The sequence below is a fragment of the Orcinus orca genome, chromosome 3 (genome assembly GCF_937001465.1).
Source record: "Orcinus orca chromosome 3, mOrcOrc1.1, whole genome shotgun sequence".
Lineage (NCBI taxonomy): Eukaryota > Metazoa > Chordata > Mammalia > Artiodactyla > Delphinidae > Orcinus > Orcinus orca.
Genome location: NC_064561.1, coordinates 71,104,155 through 71,120,255, shown reverse-complemented (window position 1 = coordinate 71,120,255; position 16,101 = coordinate 71,104,155). Strand labels below are relative to the sequence as shown.

At 44.8% G+C, this 16,101-nt stretch overlaps 2 protein-coding genes across 4 annotated transcripts in view; both read right to left on the bottom strand.

The window, feature by feature from the left end:
- The window catches only part of LOC125963778 (non-histone chromosomal protein HMG-14), a 623,855-nt gene that overhangs the window by 150,706 nt on the left and 457,048 nt on the right, over positions 1-16,101 (bottom strand). The gene's annotated exons all lie outside the window — the stretch shown is intronic.
- SPOCK1 (SPARC (osteonectin), cwcv and kazal like domains proteoglycan 1) overlaps positions 1-16,101 on the bottom strand; it is a 554,695-nt gene that overhangs the window by 158,150 nt on the left and 380,444 nt on the right. For all 3 annotated transcript variants that reach the window (XM_049707102.1, XM_004282089.3, XM_049707103.1), the window contains one exon: positions 13,773-13,887. In XM_049707102.1, the coding sequence (XP_049563059.1) occupies positions 13,773-13,887 (115 nt within the window). The remainder of the gene's footprint in view (positions 1-13,772; positions 13,888-16,101) is intronic.

The window sequence follows — 16,101 nt, the reverse complement described above, 5'->3', positions numbered from 1 at the left end:
CTCCATGCATTCCTTAACATGCAGGGGCACCAGGAAGCACAGCAACTGCAGCCCAGTGATCTGGGGCAGAACCACAGAGCAGGGTGGTACACTCAATGCTTTCTAACAGAGACGGGGAGGAAATGAGAGCGGCGTTCGATCAGTCCCTGTCACAGCCACTCCCATCTCCCCAGATGCTTGGCTCACTAGCCCTCCAGCAGCTTTGCATCTGGGCACAGGCACCTTCTGAGAATTCCACCACAAAACATTCTCCATCTCCTCCAGATAGTACCTGGTTCAAAAAAAAAAAATAAAAAAAGACAAGGATCCAGTGCTTTGGGGTCCATTAGAAACAAAACTGCCCACTCTGGAAGGAGGCCCCGCTCCAGCAGCACAGCCCAGGAGGCAGAGATGGCAGACTGGCGGAGGATGCTGGAGAGGATGCTAGCAGGGCAGAGGCTCTGATCCTAGAGAGACTCACCCAGAAACTGCCCAGCCAGGCAGAAGGCCACGAGACAGACCAGGAGGCCTCGCCAGGTAACCCTGCCCTCATCCACTCTTGTCTTCAGACGTAACACTGCTTTGGCACCGGAAGTGTGATGTTAAAAAAAAAAAAATGAAAGGAAACCAAGGCAGGGCAAGATATGAGTCTGGGACATTTCACTGGCAGTCGTGATTTTAATATATTTTAAATGCATTTACAAAACTTGCCTAGTGAATTTGCCTTCCAATGTAAGATCTGCCTCTCACTCCTCTCCCCCGCTCCAGGGGACTACAAATTCCACACAATTATTCACATCTCCATTATGAATTGTTTTCTACTCTCTGCTGCTTTGGTCCTCAAGCTCGTCTAATCAACACCCTCAGCTTCAGAGAGGAAAATAAAGGCAGAGAGTAGGTAACTGGCTTGCTTGAGCTCTGAAACCTTGCTCCATGAAGGCCTCAGAAGCAGCTGGGTCCTCATGCGCAGAGGCATAGAGTCCTTCTGTTCTTTAAAAAAAAAAAAAAAAAATGGCTGCGGTTTAAAGTAATTAAATATCTCTATGTTTAAGTGACATGTGGTTTGAATGACTGCTTCTGGAAAAACCACAAAGGGAAAAAATGCATCCAGAATTATTGCTTTTGGCACAGAAAGGAAGAAATGGGGTTAATACCCGGGCCCTCACCAATCGCTCTGTAAGGGGCAAGAGTTAGGAGAGACGGTCCCAGGCCTATGTGTCACGGGCATCTAGGATCAGGAACAGATTGGCTGGTGGGCTGGTGCAGCACTGCAGGCAAAAGCAGCCAGTGAGAGCTCATACCCATAGCTCTGCAGCAGAGGAGGCTGTATGGCATCCCTCCATCCTGGTTCCAAACCTACCCCTTACGGCCCTGTGCAACCAAGGGAATTCCTTATGGAACCTCAGTAGTCCCATCTGTAAAATGGGGATCATAATACAGACCTACAGACTGCTGTGGGAAATCAGCAAGGATGCTTCTGCTAAGTGAGCCTAACATGGTAGGTGGTCAGTGAGTGGCAGCTCTGGAACCAACCACCCTCCCTATGTTTCCCTCAGTGCCCAGTGGTAGGTATTTGCAATACAACAGACCACAGTGGTGGTTTCTCTGTTTAGAAAGGTGACTGACTCAGAAGTTGGCCCAAACTGAAAACTCAGCTGCACTAATTCCACAAATAGCCTAGAAATAGCACCAAGCCCTCATTAGCACGTTATCCAGAGAAGATGGCAGACGAAGATCCCTCGAGGTTAGCACAGAACGCAAGGCAATTCAAAGGCCCCTCGGAGAAAGGGTATGAGCTATACAAATATAAAATCGTAGCAAGGGATGTGCGCATTATCGCAATAATTGGAAACAATGCCTTGAATTGCGAAGCACCAGAAAGCCTAGGACTCACCCACCTTCCACGTGGCCGTGTGTCTCCCAAACTGAGACAGGCGTATGTGTATAATCGACCTGTTCAAAGCCTCTGTAGCAGGAGGCAGCGCTTTGTTGTAAAACAAAACTGAGATGAAATACCGTCATCCTTTCAAATATCCTCTGAGAGTTTCGTATTTGAGGCACATTCTGTGATGTAATTCTCTCTGACCTCAGACACTTTGATTCCTCTTTTCACGTTCACATAAAAGACTGAGAGCTCTCCGACTGGTCTACTGCACTGCCAGCCTCGACTGGATCTGAATTCTTCACTGGTGCAGAGAATTCGTTGTTATTCCAGATAATTAGGAAGTAGAGATAAAGGGCCATTACGTTAGAAGGCCTGGCCCATTGGGAAGACCAGCTGTTGGCTCCTTATTTAAAAACAGATTAGTTCCCACTGCTCCCAGAAGGCTTCCAAGGGCACACTCAGACACCGAAAGTCCCATCCTGACATCCTTTCCTCCCAGTCACAATGCACGTGCAGAATTTGAGAATGTAGCTTATCTGGAAGGCTTAAAACAAATGCTTCAATTTTCCATTCTCCAAATGAAAATCAATGGCAACAGAGAGGTAAAATCGATGTTCAGCGCTCTGTAGGGAGAAGCCCTCCCCATCTCTCGCCCACCCAGAACAATAAATCAGAACGAGCCATCCCCCCGGCAGCGAATTCCTAAGAGCAGATCCCTCTGCAGGTAGTGTGAGCTTCTGTCCATTTTTTCCATAAATCACCCCCTAAGAGGGTATTTTCTTTAAGAAGAGCTAAGAGAATATTTTTAAAACTTAAGTCAGAAAGAGTAACACATTGCTGCATTAAAAACTCTTCTTCCCCAAACAAAGCCATTTGCCAATAGGACCTTTGGCATCTAAGAGCAGAGTCTGACTTAACTGTTACCCTAAGGTCCATTTTGTAATATCAAGCATTAAAGAATGCTCAGGCATCCCAACGACCTGCTCCCCGAGACAAAGATCTGTTTTCTGTCACCATAGGTTAGCTTATACCCACTAAAATTTCATGTAAATGAAACTCATACAATATACATTTTTGTCTTCTTTCACTCAACATAATAATTATAAGATTCGTCCATGTTACAGCATGTATCAATAGCTTATTCTTTTTTAACTGTTGAGTATTAATCCATTGCAATGAATATACCACAACTTGCTATCTGTTCACCTGTTGATGGACATTTGGGTTGTTTCCAGCCTCCAGTTATTACAAGTAAAGCTGCTATGAACATTTGTGAGTCTTTATATAGACATATGCTTTCATTACATATTCTAGAAACAAACCTTTTGTTGGGCATATGTTTTGCAAATATTTTCTCCCAGTGTGGCCTGTCCTTTTATTAGTCTAACAGTGTCTTTTGAAGATCAAAGTTTTTACTTTTGGTTTTTTTTTTTTTTGGTACTCGGGCCTCTCACTGTCGTGGCCTCTCCTGTTGCGGAGCACAGGCTCGGACGCGCAGGCTCAGCGGCCATGGCTCACGGGCCTAGTCGCTCTGCTGCATGTGGGATCTTCCCAGACTGGGGCACGAACCCGTGTCCCCTGCATCGGCAGGCAGACTCTCAACCACTGCACCACCAGGGAAGCCTGTGCTGGAATATTTTAATTCCTGCTTTAAGATTACGTGACCATCGCCTATTTCCTGTTTCTTTTTGCTTGTCTACACTCTCAGTGTTTTCTGTAACGAGCATCAACTCCTCTGATATCAACAATAAATTAGAATATTATGAAAAAGTCATTTGAGAGAAGGCTTCGTGACTCCAGGCTGCCTTCACACTGTTCTTAAGTGTATAAATGGCCCCCTTGGAGCACCTAAAAGACAAACAAGCTTCCAAGAATTTACCCTCTCCCAACCCTGCTCAATACTGCTCAACAGCAGGAAAAGATGAAACAGAGAACGTCCAAAGAGAACCCTCCAAAGGGAATGTGAGTTTAGCTGAAGCCTCTCAGTGAAACCAGCTACAAACCCAAATGCCATTCTAATAAAGGGGAAGCGTTCCAGCAGGGCTTGGGGGCAGGTGCCCCACGTGGTCCCCCAATGAAGTTGCTTGTCCAGCCGCCCTGACACTGTGTAGCCACAGACCCACGTGTCAAACCGCTTCTCCACTCACTCCACCTCCGAGGGCGAAGAAAGCTAATGAAATTCTCCCGCGGATGCGCTTACTGTCCTCCTGTCTCAGTCCGCTTGCAAAGACAGCCCAAATCTGTAGCCGCACGAGCAGCCCCAGGCCGACCCCACTGCCTCTCCATGTGTGTGCGTTCCTGACTGTCTGGCGGGCGGGATTTACCTCTCGAGCTGCTGCAGAGGCCAGACTGGCTGATGGGATTGCTTGCAGATGTTTCACAGAGAGAAACATTACTTCCCTGATGGATGAATAAATAGAATTGTCAACATGGCCCCCCTGGTCAGAGGCGACCCCTAAAGTATAAGGAGGAAGGACAGATGTTTCTTCTGGGAAGGGGTCCAGGACTCTAAGAAGAGGTGTGCACTGGGCTGGTACGGGCTGAGTAATTCGGCCTCCCAGAGGGAGGGAGGGGGAAGGCTAGACCCACAACTACAGCCACCACCATTGTAGAGCCTCTCGCCGGTGCAGGCCACCGCCCAAATCCTGATGACAGAGTGGGCACGCCCCTCAGTCAAAGCCTCCTCTTTGAGCTGTTTTTCCAGTGAATGAAGGGTACCTATCATCAGGAATGTCATCTTCTTCCAAGTCCTCACGTGCTGTGAATCACAAAGCGGGCAGCAGGCTTCCTCGGGAAGAAACTCCAAAGGGCAGAACAAGAAAGTGGGCAGGGCCCCTGGAGTGAGCTACTTTTTCTCAGGAGCATGCAAATTGAGGGTTTTCTGGCTGACCTTCCAGAATGAATCAGACAATAATATACCTCTTACCATAATTGTTTTAGTAATTGTAAGGCTGGTTGTCATTATGTGACATTGGACTACGTACCTTACACCCCTCCATCTTACTGACCTCTCACAAAATGAAATACACACCAAACGTCCTAAGCAAAGGATTAGCAAAGCTTAACCACTGGTAAACCCTCTCTGCAAGAATTACTAACGGATGTATCCCAGCAAATGGTAAAGAGGAAAGGGGTAAGTGCTTTCATTAAATCCATTTTACAGCTAAGGAAGCCCAGATTCAGAAAGGTCAAGTAACTTGCCAAGGTCACATAGCTAGAAAGTAGCCAGCCCGGAAACGAGCTTAGAATGCTGTCATTCCCAGATCTATGCTCTTAACCACTGTAATTCTGTGGCCACCAGGAGATGCAGGAGATGAGAATTACGCTTCCAACACAAGCAAAAAAGTGGTGGTGCTTCCAACACAGAAACAAGGCATGCCCAGAGAAACACCACTGACACCTGGATATGCCCAAATACCAGTGAGGTTGCTGCCTCTGTCTCAAACAGGTTTGAGCTTATAAATAAAAATCTCTTGTCTGGGACTAATAGAAAGGGCTGTATTCTAGGAGGAAACAGGCAATGGACTATCCGTGTTATACACACACACACACACACACACAAACACACACAAAACCACATGGCTGAACAATACAGCACTTTTCCAAAGAGTATGTGGTATTTGCTGCAAAGAGGCCACATCTTCCCTCCTTCAGAGAAGGAAGAAGTCATGTGTGGCAGGAGAATCTAGGAGAGTTTTTTCAGAGTATGCATGCCTTAAAAGTATTTTTGAATAACAACAACAACAAAAAATGTTTTTCACATCCCACTCTGCAGTGAACTTGATATTTCTTGAGGGTAGGAATAGGGTCTCTTGTTTACCTCTGTAGCCTCAGGGCCTAACACAGGCCTGGCACATAGTAGGTACTCAGTACCTTTTTGTTAAATGACAAGGAATGAATGGATAGAACAACGAGGCCAAAACATGGTACTGACAAAAAACATAAGCTTTGGAGCTCGACGGTCCTGGGTTTGAATCATGGCTGCCACTTACTAGATATACAAGCAAATGACTGACTCCTCTCTCTGCCTCAGTTCTCTCACTTTTAGAATGAAGGCAAAAATAAGTACCAACTTGGCAAAATGGATGAAGGAATTCAAGGATGCAGGTTCTGAGCACAATGCCTGGCATATGCTAGGTTTCAGGGGTGAGATCTATCTTTGCTTCCAGGGAGAACACTCCAGCCTGGGGGAAGAGCAAAGCACATTACAATACCTCGAATCTCATTTTTATGGAGACAAAGCTTGACTATGTTTAGGTGACCACAGAGACTAGGTCTGTTGCTGCAGTGCCAGGTTTGCAGGGGCAGAGTAGGCAGGGGCTCTGCTCCATGCTGTCAGGCTACTCCCCGGGTGCTGATTCTCTGCTGGACAACAATGTCAAGGATGGGAGCTCCCCACACACGTTCTGTGGAAACCATGGACAGGACTGAGGTATATTAAAGTGTGTCCCAAGAGGGGCAGCCAAACGGGCAAGAACTGCTCAGAGGTCAAGAACTAAGAGGTGGTTGGGACTTCCCTGGTGGCGCAGTGGTTAAGAATCTGCCTGCCAATGCAGGGGACGTGGGTTCAAGCCCTGGTCCGGGAAGATCCCACATGCTGTGAAGTAGCTAAGCCCGTGCACCACAACTACTGCACCGCACGCTAGAACCCGCGAGCCACAACTACCGAGCCCGCGTGCCACAACTACTGAAGCCCGCACGCCTAGAGCCTGTGCTCCACAACAAGAGAAACCGCCACAATGAGAAGCCCGCGCACCACAATGAAGAGTAGCTCCCACCCGATGCAACTAGAGAAAAGCCCGCATGCAGCAACAAAGACCCAACAGAGCCAAAATAAGACCCAACAAAGACCCAACAGAGCCAAAAATAAATAAATAAATAAATTTATTTTTAAAAAATAAAATAAAATAAAGAACTAAGAGGTGGGACAGCACCCATTCTGCATGGTCCCAGGATCAAACTGGAACCAAAGAGCAAGTTATAGGGAGGCAGATTTCAGTGGGAATTGAGTTCCAGAAAGGCTGCTTTCTTTGCCTAAGGTTATGGTGCAGTGCAGGTGAATAGCAGAGAAAGTCACCAGATCTAAGTGTGTGTAACTCTAATGCCCATCGCAACACCTCTCCATCGTACAGGTAGTAAAGGGAGAAGGGCGAAAATGACACTAAAATCACCTTTCTCCCACCCCCACCCCACCCAACTCCATTCTTAAAGCAAGCCTAGAGTCCAGGACTCTCCAAAAAAGAAGCGTGAGCAAATCCAAAAGGAGCTTCGAGGAGGGGTGGGGAACCATGCAGCTAACAGGGTCTTGGTGCTCCGGCCGGGTGTCAGGCCTGTGCCTTTAAGGTGGGAGAGCCGAGTTCAGGACACTGGTCCACCAGAAACCTCCCAGCTCAGCATAATATCAAAAGGTAAAAGCTCTCCCAGAGATCTCCATCTCAATGCTAAGACCCAGCTCCACTCAACAACCAGCAAGCTACAGTACTGGACACCCTATGCCAAGCAACTAGCAAGACAGGAACACAACCCCATGCATTAGCAGAGATGCTGCCTAAAATCATAACAAGGTCACACACACCCCAAAACACACCACCGTATGTGGTAGTGCCCACCAGAAACACAAGATCCAGCCTAATCCACCAGAACAGAGGCACAAGTCCCCTCCACCAGGAAGCCTACACAACCCATTGAAACAAACTTAGCAACTGGGGGCAGACAACAAAAACAATGGGAACTACGAACCTGCAGCCTGTGAAAAGGAGACCCCAAACACAGTAAGTTAAGCAAAATGAGAAGACAGAGGAACACACAGCAGATGAAGGAGCAAGGCAAAAACCCACCAGACCAAACAAATGAAGAGGAAACAGGCAGTCTACCTGAAAAAGAATTCAGAAAAATGATAGTAAAGATGATCCAAAATCTTGGAAATAGAATGGAGAAAATACAAGAAACGTTAAACAAGGACCTCAAAGAACTAAAGAGCAAACAAACAATGATGAACAACACAATAAATTACATTAAATATTCTCTAGAAGGAATCAATAGCAGAATAACTGAGGCAGAAGAATGGATAACTGACCTGGAAGACAAAATAGTGGAAAAAACTACTGCAGAGCAGAATAAAGAAAAAAGAATGAAAAGAATTGAGGACAGTCTTAGAGACCTCTGGGACAACATTAAATGCACCAACATTCAAATTGATAAGGGTCCCAAAAGAACAAGAGAAAAAGAAAGGGACTAAGAAAATGTTTGAAGAGATTATAGTTGAAAACTTCTCTAATATGGGAAAGGAAATAATCAATCAAGTCCAGGAAGCACAGAGAGTCCTGTAGAGGATAAATCCAAGGAGAAACATGCCAAGACACATATTAATCAAACTATCAAAAATTAAATACAAAGAAAAAATATTAAAAGCAGCAAGGGAAAAGCAACAAATAATATACAAGCGAATCCACATAAGCTTAACAGCTGATCTTTCAGCAGAAACTCTGTGAGCCAGAAGGGAGTTGTAGAACATATTTAAAGTGATGAAAGGGAAAAACCTACAACCAACATTACTCTACCCAGCAAGGATCTCATTCAGTTTCGATGGAGAAATGAAAACCTTTATGGACTCTTAGCAAAAGCTAAGAGAATTCAGCACCACCAAACCAGCTTTACGACAAATGCTAAAGGAACTTCTCTAGGCAGGAAACACAACAGAAGGAAAAGACCTAGAATAACAAACCCAAAACAATTAAGAAAATGGTAATAGGGACATACATATTGATAATTACCTTAAATATAACTGGATTAAATTCTCCAACCAAAAGACACAGACTGGCTGAATGGACACAGAAACAAGACCCATATTTATGCTGTGTACAAGAGACCCACTTCAGACCTAGGGACATATAAAGACTAAAAGTGAGGGGAGGGAAAAAGATATCCCATGCAAATGGACATCAAAAGAAAGCTGGAGTAGCAATTCTCATATCAGACAAAATTGACTTTAAAATAAAGGTTATTACAAGAGACAAAGAAAGACACTACATAATGATCAAGGGTTCAATCCATGAAGAAGATACAACAATTGTAAATCTTTATGCACCCAACATAGGAGCATCTCAATACATAAGGCAAATACTAGCAGCCATAAAAGGGGAAATCGACAGTAACACAATCATAGTAGGGGACTTTAACACCCCACTTCCACCAATGGACAGATTATCCAAAATGAAAATATATAATGAAACAAAAGCTTTAAATGATACATTAAACAAGATGGACTTAATTGATATTTATAGGACATTCCATACCCAAACAACAGAATACACTTTCTTCTCAAGTGCTCATGGGACATTCTCCAGGATAGATCATATCTTGGGTCACAAATCAAGCCTTGGCAAATTTAAGAAAATTGAAAATGTATCAAGTATCTTTTCTGACCACAACGCTATGAGACTGGATATCAATTACAGGAAAAAGTCTGTGGAAAATACAAACACATGGAGGCTAAACAATACACTACTAAATAACCAGGAGAGCACTGAAGAAATCAAAGAGGAAATCAAAAAATACCTAGAAACAAATGACAAGGAAAACACGACAACCCAAAACCTATGGGATGCAGCAAAAGCAGTTCTAAGAGGGAAGTTTATACCAGTACAATCCTACCTCAAAAAACAAGAAACATCTCAAATAAACAACCTAACCTTACACCTCAAGCAATTAGAGAAAGAAGAACAAAAAAACCCCACAAAGTTACCAGAAGGAAAGAAATCATAAAGCTCAGATCAGAAATAAATGAAAAAGAAATGAATGAAACAATAGCAAGATCAATAAAACTAAAAGCTGGTTCTTTGAGAAGATAAACAAAATTGATAAACCATTAGCCAGACTCACCAAGAAAAAAAGGGAGAAGACTCAAATCAATAGAATTAGAAATGAAAAAGGAGAATTAACAACTGACACTGCAGAAATACAAAGGATCATGAGAGATTCCTACAAGCAACTATATGCCAATAAAATGGACAACCTGGAAGAAATGGACACATTCTTAGGAAAGCACAACCTTCTGAGACTGAACCAGGAAGAAATAGAAAATATGAACAGACCAATCTCAAGCACTGAAATTGAGACTGTAATTAAAAATCTTCCAACACACAAAAGCCCAGAACCAGATGGCTTCACAGGAGAATTCTATCAAACATTTAGAGAAGAGCTAACACCTACCCTTCTCAAACTCTTCCAAAAAATTGCAGAGGGAGGAACACTCCCAAACTCATTCTATGAGGCCACCATCACCCTGATACCAAAACCAGACAAAGATGTCACAAAGAAAGAAAACTACAGGTAACTATCACTGATGAACATAGATGCAAAAATCCTCAACAAAACACTAGCAAACAGAATCCAACAGCACATTAAACGGATCATACACCATGATCAAGTGGGGTTTATCCGAGAAATTCAAGGATTCTTCAATATATGCAAATCAATCAATGTGATACACCATATTAACAAATTGAAGGATGAAAACCACATGATCATCTCAACAGATGCAGAAAAAGCTTTCAACAAAATTCAACACCCATTGATGATAAAAACCCTCCAGAAAGTAGGCAGAGAGGGAGCTTACCTCAACATAATAAAGGCCATATATGACAAACCCAGAGCCAACATCATTCTCAATGATGAAAAACTCAAACCATTTCCACTAAGATCAGGAACAAGACAAGGTTGCCCACTCTCACCACTATTATTCAACATAGTTTTGGAAGTTTTAGCCATAGCAATCATAGAAGAAAAGGAAATAAAAGGAATCCAAATCGGAAAAGAAGAAGTAAAGCTGTCACTGTTTGCAGATGACATGATACTATACATAGAGAATCCTAAAGATGCTACCAGAAAACTACTAGAGTTAATCAATGAATTTGGTAAAGTAGCAGGATACAAAATTAATGCACAGAAATCTCTTGCATTCCTATACACTAAAGATGAAAAATCTGAAAGAGAAATTAAGGAAACACTCCCATTTACCACTGCAACAAAATGAATTAAATACCTAGGAATAAACCTACCTAAGGAGACAAAAGACCTGTATGCAGAAAACTATAAGACACTGATGAAAGTAATTAAATATGACACAAACAGAATGAGAGATATACCATGTTCTTGGATTGGAAGAATCAACATTGTGAAAATGACTATACTACCCAAAGCAATCTACAGATGCAATGCAATCTCTATCAAACTACCAATGGCATTTTTCACAGAACTAGAACAAAAAATTGCACAATTTGTATGAGAACACAAAAGACCTCGAATAGCCAAAGCAATCTTGAGAATGAAAAACAGAGCTGGAGGAATCAGGCTTCCTGACTTCAGACTATACTACAAAGCTACAGTAATCAAGACAGTATGGTACTGGCATGAAAACAGAAATATGGATCAGTGGGACAGGATAGAAACCCCAGAGATAAACCCATGTGTGTATGGTCACCTTATTTTTGATAAAGGAGGCAAGAATATACAATGGAGAAAAGACAGCCTCTTCAATAAGTGGTGCTGGTGGAACTGGACAGCTACATGTAAAAGAATGAAATTAGAACACTCCCTAACACCATACACGAAAATAAACTCAAAATGGATTAAAGACCTAAATGTAAGACCAGACACTATAAAACTCCTGGAGGAAACCATAGGCAGAACACTCTATGTCATAAATCACAGCAAGATCCTTTTTGACCCACCTCTTCAGAGTAATGGAAATAAAAACAAAAATAAACAAATGGGACCTAATGAAATGTAAAAGCTTTCACACAGCAAAGGAAACCATAAACAAGAGGAAAAGACAACCCTCAGAATGGGAGAAAATATTTGCAAATGAAGCAACAGACAGAGTATTAATCACCAAAATTTACAAGCATCTCATGCAGCTCAATATCAAAAAAACAAACAGCCCAATCCAAAAATGGGCAGAAGACCTAAATAGACATTTTTCCAAAGAAGACATACAGATTGCCAACAAACACATGAAAGGATGCTCAACATGACTAATCATTAGAGAAATGCAAATCAAAACTACAATGAGGTATCACTTCACACCAGTCAGAATGGTCATCATCAAAAAATCTAAAAACAGGGCTTCCCTGGTGGCGCAGTGGTTGAGAGTCCACCTGCCGATGCAGGAGACACGGGTTCGTGCCCCAGTTCGGGAAGATCCCACATGCCGCGGAGTGGCTGGGCCCATGAGCCATGGCTGCTAAGCCCGCGCGTCCAGAGGCTGAACTCCGCAATGGGAGAGGCCACAACAGTGAGAGGCCCGCGTACCAAAAAAAAAAAAAAAAAAAAAAAAATCTACAATAAATGCTGGAGAGGGTGTGAAGAAAAGGGAACCCTCTTGCACTGTTGCTGGGAATGTAAATTGATACCGCCACTATGGAGAACAGTATCGAGGTTCCTTAAAAAACTAAAAGTAGAACTACCATATGACCCAGCAATCCCACTACTGGGTATATACCCTGAGAAAACCATAATTCAAAAAGAGTCATGTACCACAATGTTCATTGCAGCATTATTTACAATAGCCAGGACATGGAAGCAACCTAAATGTCCATCGACTAATGATTGCATAAAGAAGATGTGGCACATATATACAATGGAATATTACTCAGCCATAAGAAGAAATGAAATTGAGTTATTTGTAGTGAGGTGGATGGACCTAGAGTCTGTCATACAGAGTGAAGTAAGCCAGAAAGAGAAAAACAAGTACCATATGCTAACACATATATATGGAATCAAAAAAAAAAAATGGTTCTGAAGAACCTAGGGGCAGGACAGGAATAAAGACACAGACGTAGAGAATAGACTTGAGGACACGGGGACGGGGAAGGGTAAGCTGGGATGAAGTGAGAGAGTGGCATGGACTCATATACACTACCAAATGTAAAATAGATAGCTAGTGGGAAGCAGCCCCATAGCACAGGGAGATCAGCTCGGTGCTTTGTGACCACCTAGAGGGGTGGGATAGGGAGGGTGGGAGGGAGACGAAAGAGGGAAGAGATATGAGGATATATATATATGTATAACTGATTCACTTTGTTATAAAGCAGAAACCAACACACCATTGTAAAGCAATTATACTCCAATAAAGATGTTAAAAAAAAAAAGAAAAAAGCAAGCCTATTGGGGGGCTGTGTGTGTGTGTGTGTGTGTGTGTGTTCTTGCTTTACGTATTTCTGCAGGACTGAAGGCAGATGTAGCCTGAATTCAAAGGCTCCTTCTGTCATCTGTAAAAGCCTAAGCCCACTGAATGCTGGGAATGGGTGGGGAGTAAGGGACAAAGGCTTTAACAACCCTGAAGAGGAGGGGAGAGACTTCCCCTGGGCTGGAGAAATAGAAAGACACACTCTCAGAAGGAATGGTGGCCTAGTGATCTTGAGGCAGCAGAACCCCACACCAGTACTCTTGGCCTGGCAAAGACACCCACGCCCCATGGAGCGTGGAAGCAGACAACCCCCAGTCCCGCCAACCTCAAGGAACCTCCAAGGATTATCGTAGGGAGGATGTCAGTGGCAACCAGAAGACTAAAGGTACAGCCCCTGTTTTCTTAGCTAGAAGCTTCCTGGATCCTGAGGTCACCCCAGGAGGAGGAAGGGCCACCATAATCACCAGGAAGGGATTTTCTGTTCATCTGCTCAGATGAGGACTCAGAGTCAAATAAAGTTGATTCAAAGGAAACTAAGATATTAACTCTCTTTGCCAATATGTGTTTGAGAACTGAGATTCATACCACAGCAAGAGTTCTTACACCACGTACCATATGAGACACAGATACAAACACCTGCTCCCCCTCTCTCCCTTGTCCCCCAGAGATCAGGTACCCCAGATATGCTGGCTGGAGAGGACCTCACAGCCTGCGGCTTACCTGGGGAGCAGGTGCTTACGGCTGACACACAGGGCAGTCTGGTAGTCCTGGGTCACACACACCTTGTGAGGGCTGCATTTCACCTTTAGGCAGGGGTCTTTGGATGGGTCCAGAGCTGAGGCAAAAAGAACATGAAAAGAGGAGTTAGGACTTCCAGGGAAATCCAATTTCTATTTCTACTCAAATAAACAAGAGGGAAATAAACAGACCATGTGTTTGCACCCTGCACTGTTTACTTAGGCTGGCGGGATTGGAATGAAAACCCACACGGGGGGTGGGGGGGGGGTGGGGGGGCGGAATTCTGTGTCTATTCCACGTGGTTTTCTTCAACATCAGGAGAGTGATTCTTTTGTGCTTTGGGGAGTTTCAGTGTCTTCATCTTGGCCAGGAACTACTTTTAAAACTCCTTTAGAATCTTGTGTGCTCAGCGGACCAAAAGCCATATTTCCCTCTTCGCGTATTTGTCTGCTATTGCTTTTTATGACTTTGTGCCCAATTTTACTTATTTCCTACAATAGAAAGTCCCAGAGGACGGAGTTTTTTGGCTTCAGTTCCATCAACACGGACTGTGAGCACAAAGAAGCCATTTTAAGTTTTGTGAAGAACTTCAGGATGAACAAGACAGTTTTGAACCACACAAACTTATGACATAAACGGGGGTGAGGGGAAAGGCTGACACACAAATATTTATTGTGCAAGGGAGAATCAGATAAGGGCCATGACAGGCATATAAAATGATAACAGAGGTTGAGAGAAAAAGAGATCAATTTCTGGGGCAAGGATTAATGAGGCATTAATATGTGAATTGGATCTTAAGGGATGGGCAGGATTTTAGAAAGCAAAGCTAGAAAAGGCAATCTAGGCAGGGCGGCCAGCACACTCCAAGGTAGACAGGCGTGGCTGGGCAATCCTAAGATATTTAGTCTGACTAGAAAGTGGGCTTTGTGGGTGGAAATAATGAGGGCGGGGGTTGATTCGACCAAGTCACTGGAGAAGGGTCTCCAAAGCCAGCAGAGCATACCCTGCAGCATTTCCTAGAACAGGCAGGGCAGCGGGCCCATGGCTAAGCAACACTCCACAGGCTGAGGTGTACACGCTCATCAGGGCAGACAAGAGGCCACAGGAAATCCTCTGCAAAACAAAAACAACGGTGCCATCTCCCAGCTCTGCGTCCTACAGCCGATCAGGTGGTCAGCCTGTCATAACTGCTCTCCACAGCCAGGCGAGGTCACGCTCCCCACGCAAACATTCAGTTAAACAAATCGGCGTCCCAAGCAGGGACAGCACAACTACTACAAGAAATGGGAGGACTCCCATCAGACCCTGGGCCCCTCGGCAATCATGATCCCCCTGCACTTAGAGGAAGTCAGGATTCCCGTCAAACCACCCAGGCCCAGAATCGCAATGCCATTTTCTTCCCACGGCTGCTGGGAATTCCTCAAGGGACCTGAACACACTACACCCGAAGGTATTCCTTTCTGGGGCTTGAACCGCTCAGGGCGGCTCCCTCCACTGAAGCAGCTTCAGCCTCCGCAAACAGAAACCAGGGTGTATTCTCAGGCCGGTCAGGTGAGCAACGAGACCCAGGCCATGGTCCCAGGGGAGTCACCTGGCAGCGCCTACTCCCCAGTGGATGTGCCCGGCTGCCTGGGGCTCAACAGCAGGAGATGGGCTGCAAGAGAGAGAGGTTAAGGCCCAGGGACAGGGTGCTCACTCCGAGCTCCTAAGCTAAGGGCTTTGCCTCTGGGAAGTGAGTGGCTGGGGGCCCGTGTCTGCCCTCAGAGCCCTCCGGGGCTGGGCCTTTCAGAAGCTTGCAGCAGGAACTTCCTGGTCCCAGGTGGAGCTCTCTTTCCTCCTGAGATGTCCTCACGAGAAGCCAGGAGGCTGGTGCGTCTCAGACCAGTGGCCTTCTCCTTGTGCTTTGCCCTCCACCTTCACCCCAGGGCAGCAGTCCAGCCAGCTGTGACTTGCTTTCCAGGACTCAAGCAGCACCGAGCTAACAATGAATGACGATCAGATGGCTGCTGAGGATGACCATGCTGGCCCTTCACTGCCCCTTCTCATACTTCTGGCCACCACAGGATGAAGACATCCCTGGCAGCCTGGGCCACAGGTACCAAGTGAGGCATTTCCTGACAGGTGTCAAGCGCTGTAGAACGCTTGGGATTTTCACTGGAGTAGATCTCAGAGATGGCAAACACCAGGCTGGCCTAGGGTCTCAAAATCTGCAGGACCATATGACAAGATTTATTGCCAAATTTGAGTTTCTTCTTGCTTTTGCAGCCAACTTCACAGACGTGCAATGTCCACACTGGGATCCAGATGGCCT